This window comes from Zootoca vivipara, chromosome 13, assembly GCF_965207765.1.
Source record: "Zootoca vivipara chromosome 13, rZooViv2.hap1.1, whole genome shotgun sequence".
Classification (NCBI taxonomy): domain Eukaryota; kingdom Metazoa; phylum Chordata; class Lepidosauria; order Squamata; family Lacertidae; genus Zootoca; species Zootoca vivipara.
The window spans coordinates 29,031,604-29,048,289 of record NC_142596.1 but is presented as its reverse complement, the minus strand read 5'-3'; the positions used below and the strand labels follow the sequence as shown (position 1 = coordinate 29,048,289).

The 16,686-nt window shown below is 53.3% G+C and overlaps 1 protein-coding gene across 3 annotated transcripts; it reads right to left on the bottom strand.

Annotated features, from left to right (window-relative positions):
- Positions 1-381: 381 nt before the first annotated feature.
- Positions 382-16,686, bottom strand: ERN2 (endoplasmic reticulum to nucleus signaling 2). 3 transcript variants are annotated; one of them, XM_035132172.3, is made up of 22 exons: positions 16,411-16,686; positions 13,563-13,680; positions 13,378-13,411; positions 12,273-12,345; positions 12,047-12,119; positions 11,445-11,567; positions 11,100-11,201; positions 9,677-9,938; positions 9,430-9,508; positions 9,185-9,335; positions 8,092-8,213; positions 7,725-7,898; positions 6,799-7,039; positions 6,538-6,631; positions 5,651-5,840; positions 3,825-3,924; positions 3,355-3,554; positions 2,972-3,119; positions 2,444-2,571; positions 2,187-2,310; positions 1,950-2,017; positions 382-1,735 (listed from the first exon to the last, which is right to left on the bottom strand). In XM_035132172.3, exons 1-22 carry the CDS (start codon positions 16,495-16,497, stop codon positions 1,559-1,561), a joined length of 2,868 nt encoding a protein of 955 aa, XP_034988063.1. In that variant the 5' UTR covers positions 16,498-16,686; the 3' UTR covers positions 382-1,558. The 3 variants fall into 3 exon arrangements, with proteins under 3 accessions (XP_034988063.1, XP_088512756.1, XP_060138877.1); XM_088656630.1 differs by having other exon boundaries at positions 6,799-7,027; positions 16,411-16,647; XM_060282894.2 differs by having other exon boundaries at positions 12,273-12,376; positions 16,411-16,591.

Sequence of the window (16,686 nt, the reverse complement as noted above, 5' to 3'; positions counted from 1 at the left end):
GTTTAACTACGGTAGCTACTGCATGAAGAAGTACTTTATCTGTCATGATTCATCCAAAGGTCAGGGATAATTGGGATTGGAGTCCAAAAGCACCAGATTGACAGAGATGTGTGTTTATAGGACCCGCCCTATTCTTTCCATTGCAAATTTTAAAAATGATGTTAGCACTGGTTGTTTATTTTGCTCTAAGCCACCCTGGGATCTTATGGCGAAGGGTTGGTAAGAAATCCAATTAATAGCAGCCCCCCAAAACGCTGGACATCAAGCCATTGAGGTGGTTCTGTAAGCAAAATGTCTGAGAAAGCCCCTGTCTTGGGGGTGGGGGTAGGGACACACAACACTCTAGCCTCCTTTGCTTTTACATTTAAATATATACTGTTGTTTCTTTTTTAAAAACAAAAACTTTTATTTACAACATTGTGTTACAAAATCACTCAGAGGCAAATTATGAGCCAGCAAGACCTACATACCTACAAATTGCAGCAATTGTCACTTGCTAGGATAAAAGGGAACAGATATGCTCAGCAATTTAACAAGTGATTGAGGTCAGAGGGAAGTACTGTACCCAGATTGACAGCCATGTTGACACCACCAGCCTTTGTCAGGTAATAGACCCCCATGAGCTGAAGGATCTACAGGGAGAACTGGAGACCACATAGAACCTGTTCCAAGATCCAGCCCCCCAGGCCCACCCCAATTGAAATACAGCTACCAGGAGCAACTTTTTTCTCACCTCTACCCACGAAATAATGTTGCAGGGCTTAATCTCAGCAGTTACCTCTCAGGTTCATTTACCCTGGTTTTCCAGGGTGAGACATGACCCTATCTGCCAACAATGCCCTTTTGCATTTTACCCGGGAGAAATCATAGACTTTCAGAGTTGGAAAGGGTCCCAAGGGTCATCTAGTCCAACCCCCTGCAATGCAGCAATCTCAGCAAAAGCATCCATGACAGATGGGTAGATGCCCACCCTCTCCTACCAATGGGCCTTTGTAGGAGAGGGTGGGCAACCCATCCCAACAAACCTGGCATGACACCTGCTCCAGAAAGCTCCCTTGGCAGCTTAGACGGAGCTTCAGACTTCAGAGACAGGGACTTCCCCTTGATACCTATACTGTCTCTGCTTAAAGATAAAGCATGAAGCCCTGCAAAATGCTCTATCAGTGGCATCTCCAGGCAGGACTAAGAAGGACACTTGCCTGAAACCCCAAAGAGCGACTGCCTGTCACTAGATGATAATGAGCTAAACGGCCCAGTGGTCTGATTGAGAAGGAACACTTCTGTATACCGTTCTTCTACCGAAAGGGGCCTTCTGCTCTACAGGAAATTTGCTTTGCCGAAAACACAACAATGGCGGAATCCTGGAGTGGCTTTGCTGAACTGGGTCCTCCTGCAAATGGTCCAGAGAGCATGCTGGTGTACGCTGATGTCGCCGCTCACCAATGGAGGAAATCACCCCTCCGTAACAGGGCAGCCTGGGCCCCACAGCCGGTTCTTCCATCCTCCAAGGAGATTGGTTTCCTGCCATTTGCCACCTGCATGTCCCTGCGTGGTCCCATCATGACGGAGGGGGGTAATACGCTTGCAACGGCCTCTCCGTGGCACAAAGGCGCATGGCCTGGTATGTGTGCAGCAAGAGGCAGGGGAAGCGGGACGTGAAGTACTGGACAAACCCACGCGGGATGGCCCCCAGGGTTTCCTGGACACTGCTGGGCAGTTCGTGGTAATGGTGTTTCTGTAGGGAGAAAGGAAGTCAAGTGTCTCCCATGGCACATCGCACAGAACCACCGTGGAAAGGAGGCCGTACGCTGGCTGCATGTTTGCGCAGGCATATACTTGGCACAGCTTCTGGTTCCACCTCCTGTTGGCCTCCTTGCTTTCTGCCCCACCAGCAACTACCGCTCTAGAGCATGGAAACATCCGGGTAATGGGGGGAAACACAAAGGTACCTTATTCCTCATGGCCCTCAAGAGATCACGCACCGAGTTGCCTTTGTACGTACGGAACTTCCTGAGGTCTGCAGGAGGGAAATGGCACAGGTGAGCACCGTTGCAGCTGCTTTCCCAGGAGAATTTGACGTTCTGCACGGCAGGTGGAGACTCTCTCCTGCCCCCTCTGGGTCAGAACCGGCAGGGGAGGGCGGGGTGGAACCCTAGAAGGAGGAACCCTAGAAGCAGAGCCTGTACCTGTCTGCAGGGGGATGGAGATACGCGTCCGCCAGTTGTCTCTCACCACCACTTGCCCTCTGGCCTCTAGGGCACGGACAACGGGCCCATCCGCCGGCTCCTTTTCAATGCGGTCGCTGACATCCTAGATACAGAGGAGTTTGCTAAAAGCCCCCCGAAATTTGCAAGCACGGTGAGGCCTGCACTGGGAGAGCGCTGCACCTGTTGGATTTCTGCCTGGCTTGCACACCCCCAGCCCCTCCTTCTAGGATGCTCACCAGGAAGAACTGCAGCTGCTTCTCGTGGCTCCAGAAGAAGGGGTGCAGGAGGACCTGCGTGGCCGACGGACGCAAACGGGGGTCGCCGCTGATCATGGCTTCTATTAATTCCCGGCCGATGACGTTATCTGTGGTGGAAGTGGGCAGGCAGAAAGTGAGCGGGGCCCTTCCCATACATTCCTGGTCAAGTTTACAATACCCCTGCAAGGTATCCCGAAGTTATCAATGCTTTGCAGATGGGGGGGGGGGCTGAGATTGAGAGTGGCTTGCTTAAAGCCGGCTGCTGAGTCTGCAGAGCAGAGGCAAGGTTTGGATCAGGGACATCACGGTCTGTAGCTAGATCCATTCTCACCTGTCCTCCAGGTGAGCTTGGTGGCAAATGAAGCCTGCAGGGCAGAGGGTAGGTCAAACTCTCTTCGCATGCACCAGAGCACAAAGAAGAAGGAGTCAGGGATGCTTCTCTCTGTTAGCAGAAGTGCCCCCCTGCCCGTCCGCCCCCCCAAAATGATAGTGGGTGAGGCTCCTCACCATGTGTCTCCTGTTGGAGATGCGCCAGCTGGTAGGCCCCGGTGAGGATGTTCGCCTGGCGGTGAAAGCCATCTCCAAAGGGATGCTGCCCGTTGGACACGACATAGTAAAATATGCATCCGGCCGAGAAGATGTCCACTGCACTCGTCTGCCATAGACAAAAGGAGTCCTGGGGGAAACTGCCTCTTTCTTTGCTCCCAAAACTAGACCCTTTGCTTCCCATCCCCCCACCCCCATCCCAGGCCAGGTCAGGTCTCCAGCAGGCCTGTGGCACCCCCAACCTCAGCAGCAGAGACCCTCGTGACCCGCACGAGCCGCTTCGCCCTGCCTGCACTGTAAACATAGGAGCCTGGGCAGGAGGGCCCAAGGAGGAGGCTACTCACGGGGTTCTCCTTTGGGTCCTCCCTCAGCACCTCAGGCGCAATCCACCCCTCGGTCCCTGGAATGCCGGAGCGGAGGCTGAAACTGCGCCGCCCCCTCTGCAGCTTCTTGCACAGGCCGAAGTCGGAGATGATGGCGCGGATCTTCCCGTGGCTGTTTGGGGCCGAGATCAGGATGTTGCAGGGCTTCAGGTCGCGGTGGACTGAGAAGACACACAAAGCGTCCATCGAATGGAGGGGGAGGCAGCTAGCCCTCTGGGACAGCCCCAGGTTCAATCCCCAACAGCATCTCCAAGTAGGTTTGGGAGAGACTCCTGCCGGAAATCCTGGAGAGCTACTGCTGCTGCCAGTCAGTGTAGACAATACTGAGTTAGGTTGACCAGGCAACTTTCTAGGTTCCTGTGCCCTTTGATGGGTCACCTAGGGACACCACAACCTATCTTCAGGTGTGCGAGTAGGTGGCTTGCCCTTACCTATGCTGAGGGAGTGCAAATGAGCCAGCCCAGACATAGTTTGATGCAGCAGCGAGATTGGATCCAGACTTTGCTGGTTGAAAGTGGGGCTCTCCACATACTAAAAGGGGGACAGAAAGACAGGACAGAATGACTTCACTGGGGAGAAAAGGAGGGAGGTTCTGCCACCACCTGCCCAGTGGGCCCTGTGTGAATCATAAATATGTGATTAATAAATATGTGATTAATCTCAGAAAGATAATCTTTAAAGGCACTGCCTCAGAGCACAGAGACAAACACACTCCTTACAAACCAAACAAACAACATTTTGGAGGAACTCAAATTGCAACCAGAGAACTTGAAAAAGCAAAGCAAGCCATGTACTCACAGTTTCATCGAAGTTCACTTATCAGTATACAGACTTGGGCTTTTAAAAGGGACACCACTTTTAACCTCTGCTCCCCTGCCCCATCCCAAATATTTTTGTTGGTAGGGATACAAGTCAAAAAGTATACTGTTTCTAATATGGCCAGAAAGCAGGTTTTTCCTTTGTAATGTTAGCAAAAAAAATGAATCTTTCTGCCCAACGTGGAGCTTGAACCCACAGCCCTGAGATAAAGAATCTCATGCTTTACCAACTGAGCTATCCAACCAGTGCAAGATGACACCTGTGTGTGTGTGTGTGTGTGGTAAGTCCCCCAGCCATCACAAAACGAGAACAGAAGGAGCCCATCCAATTGGCCTCTGGCAGTGGCAGCACCTCAGTTCTCATTCATTACTCCAGAGGATGAATGGAGATGAAGTTCCCATCATCCTGCTGTGTCTGTAGTGGGGCTACCTTTGAAGGTGACCCAGAAACTACAACTACTGTAATCCAGAATGCGGCAGTTGGACTGGTGACTGGGAGTGGCCACCGAGACCATATAACACCAGTCCTGAAAGACATACATTGGTTCGCAGTACGTTTCCGAGCTGACCGTTAAAGCCCTAAACGGTCTGAGCCCAGTATACCTGAAGGAGCGTTTCCACCCCCATCATTCAGCCCAGACACTGAGGTCCAGCGCCAAGGGCCTTCTGGCGGTTCCCTCACTATGAGAAGTAAGGCTATAGGGAACCAGGCACAGGGCCTTCTTGGTAGTGGTGCCCGCCTTGTGGAACGCCCTCCCATCAGATGTCAAGGAAATAAACAACTACCTGACTTTTGGAAGACATCTGAAGGCAGCCCTGTTTAGGGAAGTTTTTAATGTTTGATGTTTTATTGTGTTTTTAATACTCTTTTTTTAAAAAATAAATCTTTATTGTTTTGAAAATTTTAAAATCAAGCAGTACATATCAACAACTTCAATATACAAAGAAAAGAAAGAAGAATAAAAGGCAAGAATACAAAAACAAAATGACGCAAAAATCAAACATCTCTAGATGGATATAGCATAAAAAACAAAAACAAACAAACAAACAAACAAAAGACATTAAAAAGACGTCTTCCAATTATTCCGAATGTAATTTATGTTATTCTTGAATTATCGCACATTAATGAATATGTTATTTACTTTAATTTTTAATTTTTTTTGTTTTTAATACTCTGTTGGGAGCCGCCCAGAGTGGCTGGGGAGGCCCGGCCAGATGGGCGGAGTATAAGTAATAAATTATTATTAATATTATTGTCGTCATCATCATCCAGTCCAGGTGTGGCAAAGATGCCCAGATCCAAAGGCAGCCAGAGACCCCCTGCATGTGCCCAGCAACTGGTATTGAGAAGCACAGTTGGAGGCAGAGCATAGACATCCTGGCTAGGAGTCATCGACAGCCCTCTCCTCCCCACACCCCTCTTCTTCCCTGCAGCTCACCTCCTGCAGCGTGGCAGAACACAGCTCGATGGCGATGTAGTGGAACTGCCTGTCCATCTCTGTGCAGAAGTAGCGCACCACGTTGGGGTGTTCGTCCGACTCGCGCAGCAGCTGCACCTCCCGGTCCGCCAGGTGGATGCACTCGGGAAGCAGGCGCTTCACTGCCACTTGGCGCCCATCAAAGTGACCCCTGGCGAGGGAGAGGAAAGAAGCGGTCCATGGCTCGGCCAGCCAGGTTGGCTCAGCTGCGCCCAGTTAGATGCACCTGGACCCCAGGGCTGGAAACTCCCAGGTGCAAGGACAGCTCCCTCTCTGGATACCTCCCTGGGCTCCAGGTGTCTTAGGAGGAAGCCTTATGGGGCATTGGTCTGCGTTTGCAGGTTGAACCACCCCTCTCCTCTCCTGCCAAAGCTCTCTCTCAATAAATCTCCCAGAAGGCAACACCTTCGGAGATGCACTGCTGAGCTCTTGCTCCCTCTCTGCTTGCAGATAAGTCACAGAGCAAAAGGAAATGGTAGGGAAATGGTCAGCACCTGCACTGCATGCAGAAAGTCCACGGGTTCAATCCCCAGGTAGGGCTGGGAGACAATCCTGTCTGAAATCCTGGAGAGCTGCTGCCAGTCCGTGTAGACAATGCTGACCTAGATGGACCAACACTGGCTCAGGACATAGGAAGCTTATAAAGAGTCAGACCATTGTTAACAGTATTGTTAACACTGACTGGCAGCAGCTCTCTAGGGTTTCAAGACAGGAGTCTCTCCCAGGCCTACCTGGAGCTGTTGGGGACTAAACCAAGATCCTTCTGCATGTCTGCTCTGCCACCGAGCTGCGGACCTTCCAGGAGAAGGCAGATCCTTCTGTTCCGGGTTCACCCAGGCACCTCTTACCTGAAGACAAAGGTGCCCCCTGCCCCACGGCCCAGGACATCTTTGGGATTGAAGGAGATCTTCCCCACCTGGATGGTTTCTAGGTCAGCACCCGCTGCGAGGAGAGAGGGAGAGCGGCTGATGCTCAGAGGGGCAGGCGGAGGCCACTCCAGGCTCAGAATGCCAGGTGTTGCCTGAATCCCACCTGGCTGAGGGAGCTCAGTATTCCTCCCTCCACCCCCCACAAAGCAAAATGAAAACCAGGACTTTGTCTGCACCAACCTGGGCTGCTGCTTCTGACAAGGAGACTCTGGCTCATCTCTCCATCTGTCCATTCAGAAGAAGAAGGGCCCAAACTCTGGTCTGGAGTTATTCCTGGTGAATCCCTGGAGGCTGTGGGAGGATGTTCCCCAGAACTGTGACTGGCAGGGGGCTGTCCCGTCCCTTGCTCCTGCTGCAGGAGCTGCAACTTCTCCTCCAGCTGCTGCCGCTGCTGCTCTCGGTTCTGTTGCTGTTGCATTTGCTGGGTGAGAGGTAAGAATGACGCACACCACCTATGTCTTTAGCCCCTCCCCTTTCCCCAGAATGGGAGTGGGAGGGCTGCCTGGATCCTGCCACAGACTACACAGGTATGGGATTTGACCTCCGAGGCAGGATTTAGCATTCCTAAGTTTCTAGTCCTCATTGCTGTGCAGACAGCGGGTTCTCTTCCCATCATGGCGCAGGTGGCAGGTTAATATAAGAACATAATAAGAGCTCTGCTGGATCAGGCCAATGGCCCATCTAGACCAGTATCCTGTTCTCACAGGGGCCACCAAGATGCCTACGGGAAACCCACAAACAGGATTCAAGCACAAGAGCACTCTCCCCCCACTACTGCAACTGGTATTCAGAGCCATTACTGCCTCTGACCGTGGAGATACAGCATAGCCCTCATGCCTAGTAGCCACGGAGTGATAGCCCTCAGGGCTATGAATTTGTCTCATCCTCCTTTAAAGCCACCCAAGTCAGTGGCCATCGCCACTTCCTGCGGGACTGAGTTCCATAGTTTAACAAAGAAGCACGTTCTTCTTTGAAGTCGAGGGCTGATCTCAGGGCAGAGAAGTGGGTGGCCTAGGCAGGACTCACTGCTGTGTATTGGGGGTGTGTATGTGAACAGTGCTTCCCAAAGCAGCCCCCAAAGGGGAAAAAGACCAAAGCCCACTCACCAAGAGAAGGAGGAAGAAGAGCCCCCCGCCCACGAACACAGCAGCCACGCCAGCCGTCGCCAGCTCCAAGCGGCTGAACCCAAGGTAAATCTCCATCTCCTCCATCTCCAAGCGGGGGTCTGCACTGTGCCAGCCATCCTCAACATGTGCCCTCTGGCTATGTGAGGCCAGGAACTGAAACAGGCAAATGCCATAAATAATAATAAACAAAACATACCTCTGTACCTACGCATTAGGGCACATAGACACCCTTGGCAATTCTACCTTCTGGTACGTCCCCTCTCGCCATCAAGACCCCCACCCTGTCCAAGCACACACACCCCATTCTCTATCACAGAAGCAGCTTTTGCACCCTTGCTCCACTCACATCGTCAAAGAGGGTCCTGGGAGAGGAACTGTGGGACAGGATAACCTCTGGGCTCCTCCGCAGAGTCTGGGGGAAAGCCCTCAGCATGGTGGTGTGGACCACGGGTGGCAACTCGTGGTGCCCTGCAGGGAAATAAAACATTCTGCTTTATTTGTGGTTCTGCAGGTAAAGGTAAAAATGTAATAATAATGATAATTTATTATTTATACCCCGCCCATCTGGATTGTGTTTCTCCAGCCACTCTGGGCAGCTTCCAACAGAAAATTAAAATACAATGGTCTGTTAAACATGAAAAGCTTCCCTAAACAGGGCTGCCTTCAAATGTCTTCTAAAAGTCTGGTAGTTGTTTTTCTCTTTGACATCTGGTGGGAGGGCGCTCCACAGGGCGGGTGCCACTACCGAAAAGGCCCTCTGCCTGGTTCCCTTTAACTTGGCTTCTCGCAGCGAGGGAACCGCCAGAAGGCCCTTGGCACTGGACCTCAGTGTCTGGGCAGAATGATGGGGGTGGAGACGCTCCAGGGACCCCTGGACGGTTAAGTCCAGTCAAAGGCAACTATGGGGTTATGCGCTCATCTCACTTTCAGGCCGAGGGAGCCAGCATTTGTCCGCAGACAGCTTTCCAGTTCATGTGGCCAGAATGAATAAACCGCTTCTGGCGCAATGGGACACCGTGACAGAAACCAGAGCGCACAGAAACACCATTTACCTTCCCGTCACAGTGGTACCTATTTATCTACTTGCACTGGCGTGCTTTTGAACTGCTAGGTTGGCAGAAGCTGGGACAGAGCAACGGGAGCTCACCCCATTGTGCAGATTCGAACTGCCAACCTTCTGATCGGCAAGCCAATCTGCAATGCTTGCCTGATGGAGTCACGTTGCTGCTGCTTGAGGGGGCATCCTGGAGCCATAGCAATGGTTCTCAAAGTGGGCGGTATCATCCCTTCCCCATTTCATTTCTATGCAGAGCCAAAGGGGGCCAAAGCTTCATAGCGGCAGGTGTGTGTGTGTGTGTGTGTGTGTGTGTGTGTGTGTGTGTGTGTGTGCGTGTGTGCGTGCCTGCCTGCCTGCCTGCTTAGGGAGGAAGGGGACCCACCGATCAGCAGCCACTGGCTGTGGGGGATGGTGATGCTGCCCTGTGGGTACTTGACGCTCGTGCTGGGCGTGATCTCACACTCGCCGGACTTCTGGATCGTCACGTCTTCCGTGGTGGGGCCACTGCTGCGGGCCAGTGTCAGCCCCTGAGGCTGCAGCAGGCGGGGACACAAAAAAAAGTTCTGTGAGCCCCCTGCTCCCCCTTCACCTGCCCAGGGCCACACAAGGGATGAAGAAAGCACTCACAACAAGAGCTGTGCCCTCGTGCACCAAGGACGTCAAGGCGTAGAAACCTGCAGCGTATTTGCCCACGTACAGCGTTGGCCTAGAAAATTGGGGAGTGGAGTGGAGAGGGTGCACATCAGTCACACCGTAGGGCAAAGGTCAACACTCAAGCAGAGAACTTGCCAGCACAACCTGAGCAGTCTACCGCTTGCTGTGGATTAAGCCTGTGGAACTCACTGCCACAGGACACCCTCCCCACAATACCCACAGCAGCCGAGTCTTGGCGGTGAAGTCCTCGGTGGACTGGTAGTTCCAGTGGATGAAGAAATGAGTGTCCTGGGAGCGCAGGACGAGGTAGCGCAGACTCTCCACGGCAACGTTCAGGTAGGGCATCCGCCGCAAGCTGTCCTGGCGCCAGGTGTACACGCCAACCACAGGGGAGCCGTAGTCCTGCATCCACAGCACCTGCCCACTCTCCTTGCCAACCGTCACCAGCAGGCCGTCTCCGCTAGAGGCAAAGTGGGCCATTTCTGGGCAGAGGGTGAAGGTTAAGGAAAACCAGTAAGAGGCTTCCCTGAACAATATTATCTCGCTTTCCAGAGGGATAGCTCCTGGTGCATCTGGTAAAATGGTCTGCAGTCCGTGCACAGAAAAGTTTGTTTTTAATGTGCCCCAGGACTCTATGCTGCATACCTTCCAAGTGTCCTGACTTTCCAGGGACAGTCCTGGAATTATGAAAGCAATCTCAGTTTCTGTTTTGATCCCAGAATGTCCCTATCCCCACCCCCCTCAGCAATACTGCCCCTGAACTCTGGGAAGAGAATGAGCCAGAGCATGGAGCATCCCACTGCCTCTCCATGGCTGCTGGGGCCGGCCCCTTCCCTTGGGCAGCTTGTAGCTGGAGATCAGGCAAGGAGGAGAGGTTGCTGCCACTGAGGCCCAGCTCAGCATGATGCCCCAGCTCAGGAGGGGCAGGCAGAGGGCAGGGCCACCCTGGGTGGGGAAAAAGGGGGAGCAGAGTGCAAGGAATCTTCATTTTTTATTTTTTATTTAAAAATGCTTTGTGCATCTGTGTCTAATCTCGCCCCCTTTTAAATTTATGTATTTGTGTCTGTTTCTCTTTTTGTAAATCTACCAAACAATAAAATCAAATAAAAAAGGGATTAATGGGTTTTCTTAGGATGGTGGAGGGAGTGTGAGCTGTGTCCCGCTGGTGCTGTGGTGTTGGAAATGCTCGGGGGTGCAGGAAAGAAATAGGGGGTTGAGAAGGGTCACTTGTGGGGAGTGATAAATGGCGCTTGAAGCCATGCCACTCTTCTCTTTGCAAACGCAGCTGTGAAAGGAAGTTGAGGGTGGGGTGGAGCACGGAGGGGGGAAGTTGCTCCCCCTAGAAGATCCACAAAAATTCTTAAAAAGCATAGAAAGTAGTCAATTAGCCGAGGTTCTGCCTCCCCCTGCAGAAGCCTCCCTCCAATGAAAGCTTGCCACCCGCAATGTCCTCTTCTGGGGGGTATATTTACTCATGATTCCCCCCCAAAAGCTCAGAAACTTGGGGGGGAGGGGCAATATTCTAAAAGAAGCTCAACAACTTTGGCTACTCCCCTAACAATCCTGGCTACGCCCATGGGGTGGGGGGACCCACATCACCTGCCCAGCCAAGGCCCTTCCCTCTTGCCATCCCAGTTACCCACCGTAGTCATTGTTCTGGTCCTGAAACGGGACAGAGTACTCGAGGTAGGTGGCGTTCCAGCGCAAGTGGCGGGACTTGGTGTCATACATGGTGATGATGTACTCTGCAGGCGGGAAAAAACGTAGTGTGGTCACAGAGCCAGTCACATCCCACCCACCACCCACTTCCAGGAGGAGCAAGGGACATTCAAGGCCCGCATGTTCTTGATCGCACCAGTGTTGGGCAAATGGTGTGGATATCTGCTTCCTGTGGGATTCTGCTCAGGAGCCAAGAAGGGAGTTCCTGCTCCCTCCTGCAATAAACTACTGTATTACGTTTACAAGCCAAAAAGGGAACCCAGACTTACGGGTGCGTCCAATGTAGAGCAATGGAGTTTGGGGGCACAGACCATCCCAAGCCTCGGTAGACAGTGTGGTCTGTTTCTTCCCAGATGCTGGATCCACGACAAACCACGTGTCCTCTTTTTTCCCTGGGGAAATTGCAGTGGGGAGAGGGATTTTTGCTTGGTACCCATTGCAGCCATCCCATAAATGGGTGGACGGCACTTTTCGGCTCCAGCCCCCAGGTAATCCCACCCCCGCTGGATTTTATTTGAGAAAACTGTGTACACCACTTCATTGTAAATAAAACCTCTAGGACGGTTGTTCTTCTGAGTTCCTACAGTCCTTCATTGGTGAGGGAAAGGAACTACGCACGTACTCAGAGGCACTCTTATTCAAAATGCAAACAGGCTCCACAATACCCTCTGCTTCACATACTTGCTCGACCATCCAGAAACTAACTAGGATCCTAATTGTTGTGTAAGTTGACTGTTGTTGCTTTAGTTCTCTGTACACCACTTAGAGATATATTTTATATATTAAATGGTGCAGAATTTTTAGTAGTTATCATCATCATCATCATCATTCCCTGCCTCACAGCTGCCCCACACATCCCACCAGCTTATACCTGTGTAGAGAATCCCATCAGAGCTTCGGCAAGGAGAAGACTGGACCAGCTCAGGGATGGTGAATGGCAGCTTCTGTAGCAGAGACAGATGGGCTGAGAGTAAAAATGCAACAGCTGGGCCCCAGGGCCACCTCCCCTTAGCTTGAGGGGCCCCTCCTGTGCTAGAGAGCCGGCCTGCCTCCCCTAGAGCCACCCAGCCTCCCTCAGCTGCTCCCAGGCCACTCACCATAAGGCCTTCCTTGTTTTTGCCTCCCAGGACATACAAGCTGCCATCATTTGGGTCTGGAAGAAATGCTGGCCTGAGCCAGGGACACAGGACAAAGAAAACAGCTGCTCAGTTGTTGTTGCTGCTGCTCCTCTTCCTCTGGGCAAAAGTGCTCCTTGCTCCTCCAGGCAAGTGGCTACTTTGCTATACTCAGAATCACAAGTCAGGGGATCCACACACACCCCTCCACCAATTCACCACCAGCCAGCAGGCAATGCCTCCCGGAGCCCTCTGTCAGCACCCCAGTCTGAACCTTGCACCCAGAGCAGAATTTGGCATCGGGAAAACCTCAGAATCCATGCTTTCCCATTCATTCATTCATTTTAAAAATCCCAGCATTTGTGCAGATTTCACAGAGCTGATTCTCACAGCCATTGTCTGGACCCCTGGAGCTGTAACTGCCCCCTTATTTCCCCTGATGGTTTAAGTACCATTTCCAACCCTTTTACCCCACCTCTCTGCCTCTCTCTTCTGCCTCTGACACCAGGGGTAGGGAACCTCATGCCCAGGAGCCAAATGTGGCCTCCCAAACCTCTCCATCCCACTCTCCCAAGGCCACACCTCCTATCCCAAGGCCACACACCCCACCAGTCCTGCTTCCCACTCTTCCTCCTTACCCTGATAATGCCTTTCCCTTGCCTGGATGGAAGACAGAATGGTGTGAGTGTGTAGCAACTAACCTAGTGCCCAGAGGTGAAATCTGCATTTCTTGCCACACCCACTCTTGCCTATGGCTCCGCCCACCACAGAAGAGCATCTGCCAGAGGGTTGCCCCAAAGGGAAAATGGCTTTTGGGCTAAAAAGGGTTCCTTATTCTTGTCCTACAACATCTGGGACTGCATCTTGGAAATGGGCCAAGCAGGTGGGATGTACAAACTAACTACATCCGGGTTACTCTTAGCGCATGGAAAGAGGACGCTTTTGGCTGTCACCTCCAGACAAAACTGGGGAACCCATCTGGCTGGCTGGCTGAAGCCCCTGGGAGTCGGGCTGTGGATGGGGAAGACAGCTGTTCCTTCCAAGGGGAAAGCACCCCACCCCTCTTCCCCCAGGAGGCCACACTCACTCTGCCACGTAATCCGGCACCTGCAGGGGTGGATCTGGAAGGAGAAAGTGGAGGGTGCTTACATTATTATTATTATTATTATTATTATTATTATTATTATTATTATGCCCAGCCCTGCAAGGTGAAAGGCACCTAGCCAGGGCCAAACCCCAACCCAGCATCCATGGGTTTCTGCTGCTACTCACCATCCTTCAGGGTCCACTTGACATCTCCTGTCTTCCTGCTCACTGCGTGGAGGTTCCCGTCAAGGGTTGACACAAAGAGCAGCGTTTCCGCAACAGTGGATGTGCTGCCAGCAAGACACTGGGGGTGGGGGCAGGCCCGGAAGAGATGAAGCGGGGTGAGTTTGGAACACAGAGCCACAGCAAGGTCCTTTTCCTGCCTTCTTGTGCACAGTCACTCCAGAAGGTGGTCCTGTGCTGCCAGCTTCCTCCTCTTCCTTACTATCAGGGTTACCCTAGTACAGTGGAACCTCGGTTTACGAATTTTCGGTTTACGAACTATGCTAACCCGGAAGTTAGTAAACCGAGGTGCCCGAGGCCTACTGAGCGTCCGATGCCTTCGGGGAGGCCGGGCCTTCGCTCCGATGCTTCCCAGAGGCCGGGGAACGCTTCCGCGACTGGGCTGCAGCCGCGGAAGCGCTCCCCGGCCTCCGCGAAAGCATCGGAGCTGGGCCTTCACTCCGATGCCTCCCAAAGGCTGGGGAGCACTTCCGTGACTGGGCTGCAGCCGCAGAAGTGCTTCCCGGCCTCCACAAAGGTATCGGAGCGAAGCCCCAGCTTCCGGAAGGCATCGGAGCCGGGACTTCGTTCCGATGCCTCCCAGAGGCCGGGGAGCGCTTCCGCGACTGGGCTGCAGCCGCAGAAGCGCTCCCCGACCTCTGCGAAGGCATCGGAGCAAAACAGATTAATCCGTTCTAGACGAGGAAAAACACCCCCTAAAGCAGCAGGGCCTTCGCTCCGATGCCTGCACGAAGGCATCGGAGCGAAGGCCCTGCTGCTTTAGGGGGTGTTTTTCCTCGTCTAGAACAGATTAATCAACTTTCCATTACTTTCAATGGGAAAGTTCGCTTCGGTTTATGAACACTTCGGTTTATGAACAGACTTCTGGAACCAATTGTTTTCGTAAACCGAGGTTCCACTGTACAGGCATAGGCAACCTTGGCTCTCCAGATGTTTTGGAACTACAACTCCCATGATCCCTGACCACTGGCCCTGTTAGCTAGGGATCATGGGAGTTGTAGTTCCAAAACATCTGGAGAGCCAAGGTTGCCCTATGCCTGCCCTAGTAGAACTCTGCAGCCCCATCTCAACAGGCACCAGACAGCACTGTAGGGCCAACTAGGGGGGTGACTCGGTGCATGGTAGTAGGCTGGACCAGATGACCATTTGGGTCTCTTCCAACTCTTCTGTGATTCTACGACTCAGTCTAAGGCAGCTCAAGTGAAGGGCCTCTGCTCAGGAGCAGAACATGTGCTTGGCATGCAGAATCTCCCAAGTTCAGTTCCCTCATGGCATCTGCAGGAAGGGCTGGGGAAACGTCTTTCCTGGAGACCTGCTGCTGCTGCTGCTGCTGCCAGTCAGTGTAGGCAGTCCTGAACTAGATGGACTAAGGGTTTTCTCAAAACTTGATTTGAGTCTCATGGTGGTCCTGCCTGCAGCCTCCACCCCTGGCGGCAGGTAAAAGAGAGGACCTAGTTTTGCCAGCCAAAATGGGGAGTGGGGAGGAAAGGGGACACTGTGGGGAGCATCGGATGGCACCCAGTGAGGTGTGCCCTAAAGATCTCATCCACCCCATATTTCTGAAGCCCTCCTATGCCACTCAGAGAGGCATGGAGCACAGTTAAGCCATGGAACCTGCTCCTGCAGGAGGCAGATGGCCACAAACCTAGACGGCTTTAAAAGAGGGTTGGAGAAATCCATGGTGGGGAGGACTATCAATGGTTACCGTGTTTCTCCGAAAATAAGACACCGTCTTATATTTATTTTTTCCTCAAAAACAACACTATGTCTTATTTTCGGGGTATGGCTTATATTCCTTGAATGATTAAAAATCCTGCTATGGCTTATTTTATGACTACTGTACTTCTTAAAATAGGGGAAATAGGGTAGTAGCCAGAGTGGCTATGCTCAGCCTCCTTGTGCTGGGCTCCTGCTTATGGGTTTCCCATTGGGGCATCTGGTTGGCCCCTGCGAGAACAAGAGGCTGGACTAGATGCGCCATGGGCTGATCCAGAAGGCATACTCCCAAGATACCTGAAGAAACGAGTTCCCACGCTTTCTTGGGGGGAAGGAACAATAACTCTCCAAGTGGTTTTTGTGTGTGGATGTGACATTAGTCCAACCCCACGACCCCGCCCCGCTTCCGAGTCTGCCAGAGAAACCTCTGCAGGAGGGGACCCGGGCACATTCCTGGACGGCAACAGCAGAAGCCGGACTTGTGCCAGCTCACCTGCTGCGCCCGCCCTCCAACTCCAGCCGGGCGCACCCTTTGGGCAAACAGCTTAGCAAACACGGCGATGGAGGGGAGAGCGAGAGTCTTCCTTCTCCTCCCCCTCCTCGGACCAGGAGGAGAAAGCCAGCCTTCTCCTCAGCCCCCCACCCCGCTGTCTGAATGAGCCCCATTTCCACGCCCCCGTTTTCTTTTTGTGCAATCGATTCAGACCTCGCGATGGACTAGCGCCTTGGCGGGTCGACATCGTGCTCTGCTTCAGGAAAAAAAGACTTAGGGGAGCAGGAAAGAAAGCCGTCCCCTCTGGTCTTCAAGTGCTCCGGGACGCAGGAAAGCGCTGAAAGGTTGCTTTTGGGGGGGGGCGTGGATTGCTCCGCGGACTTCCCAGTGGGCCGAGTCAGCCCACGGCGGGGAGAGGGGGGGTCTGTCCCAACGCCCTACAGGGGAGAAGCCTTGGGCATCCCGACAGCATCTCCACCAGCCCTGGGCTTAGCGTCCGCTCCACTGCCGCAGCTGGGCTCGGCTGGGGCTGGTGGGCATCGCATCTTAGGAGGCGACACCCCCCGCCCCCCGCAGCCTTACCTGGGCTAGCAGGGCGCCGAGGAGGAGGAGGAGCAGACACGGTCCGCGGGTGCCCCGTCGGGGCTGTTGCTCCGGAGAGTGGCGCATGACTGCTCTTGCCGCGGCTTCCGGGCATCCTCCTCCTCATCTGTTCCAGGGGCCGCTACCACAGCCGAGACCCCCGCAAGCCCGACGCCCCGGCTCCATTCCGGCAGGTTCCGCGCAGGGAGGAGCCGGACCTGCCACGCCACCGCCTTCCCGGGCGCTGCTGCCCCACCTGGCACATGCCTCCGCCCC

What these genes read in the sequence shown, in the direction of transcription:
- ERN2 (XM_035132172.3), bottom strand. Translation starts at nt 16,497, where the DNA reads ATGCGCCACTCTCCGGAGCAACAGCCCCGACGGGGCACCCGCGGACCG. An exon ending in GTGCCGGATTACGTGGCAGA is followed by an intron (nt 12,346 to 13,377) that starts GTGAGTGTGGCC and finishes TCCCTGGCTCAG; the next exon opens with GCCAGCATTTCTTCCAGACC. An exon ending in TCTTCTTCCTCCTTCTCTTG is followed by an intron (nt 7,040 to 7,724) that starts GTGAGTGGGCTT and finishes CCTCTCACCCAG; the next exon opens with CAAATGCAACAGCAACAGAA.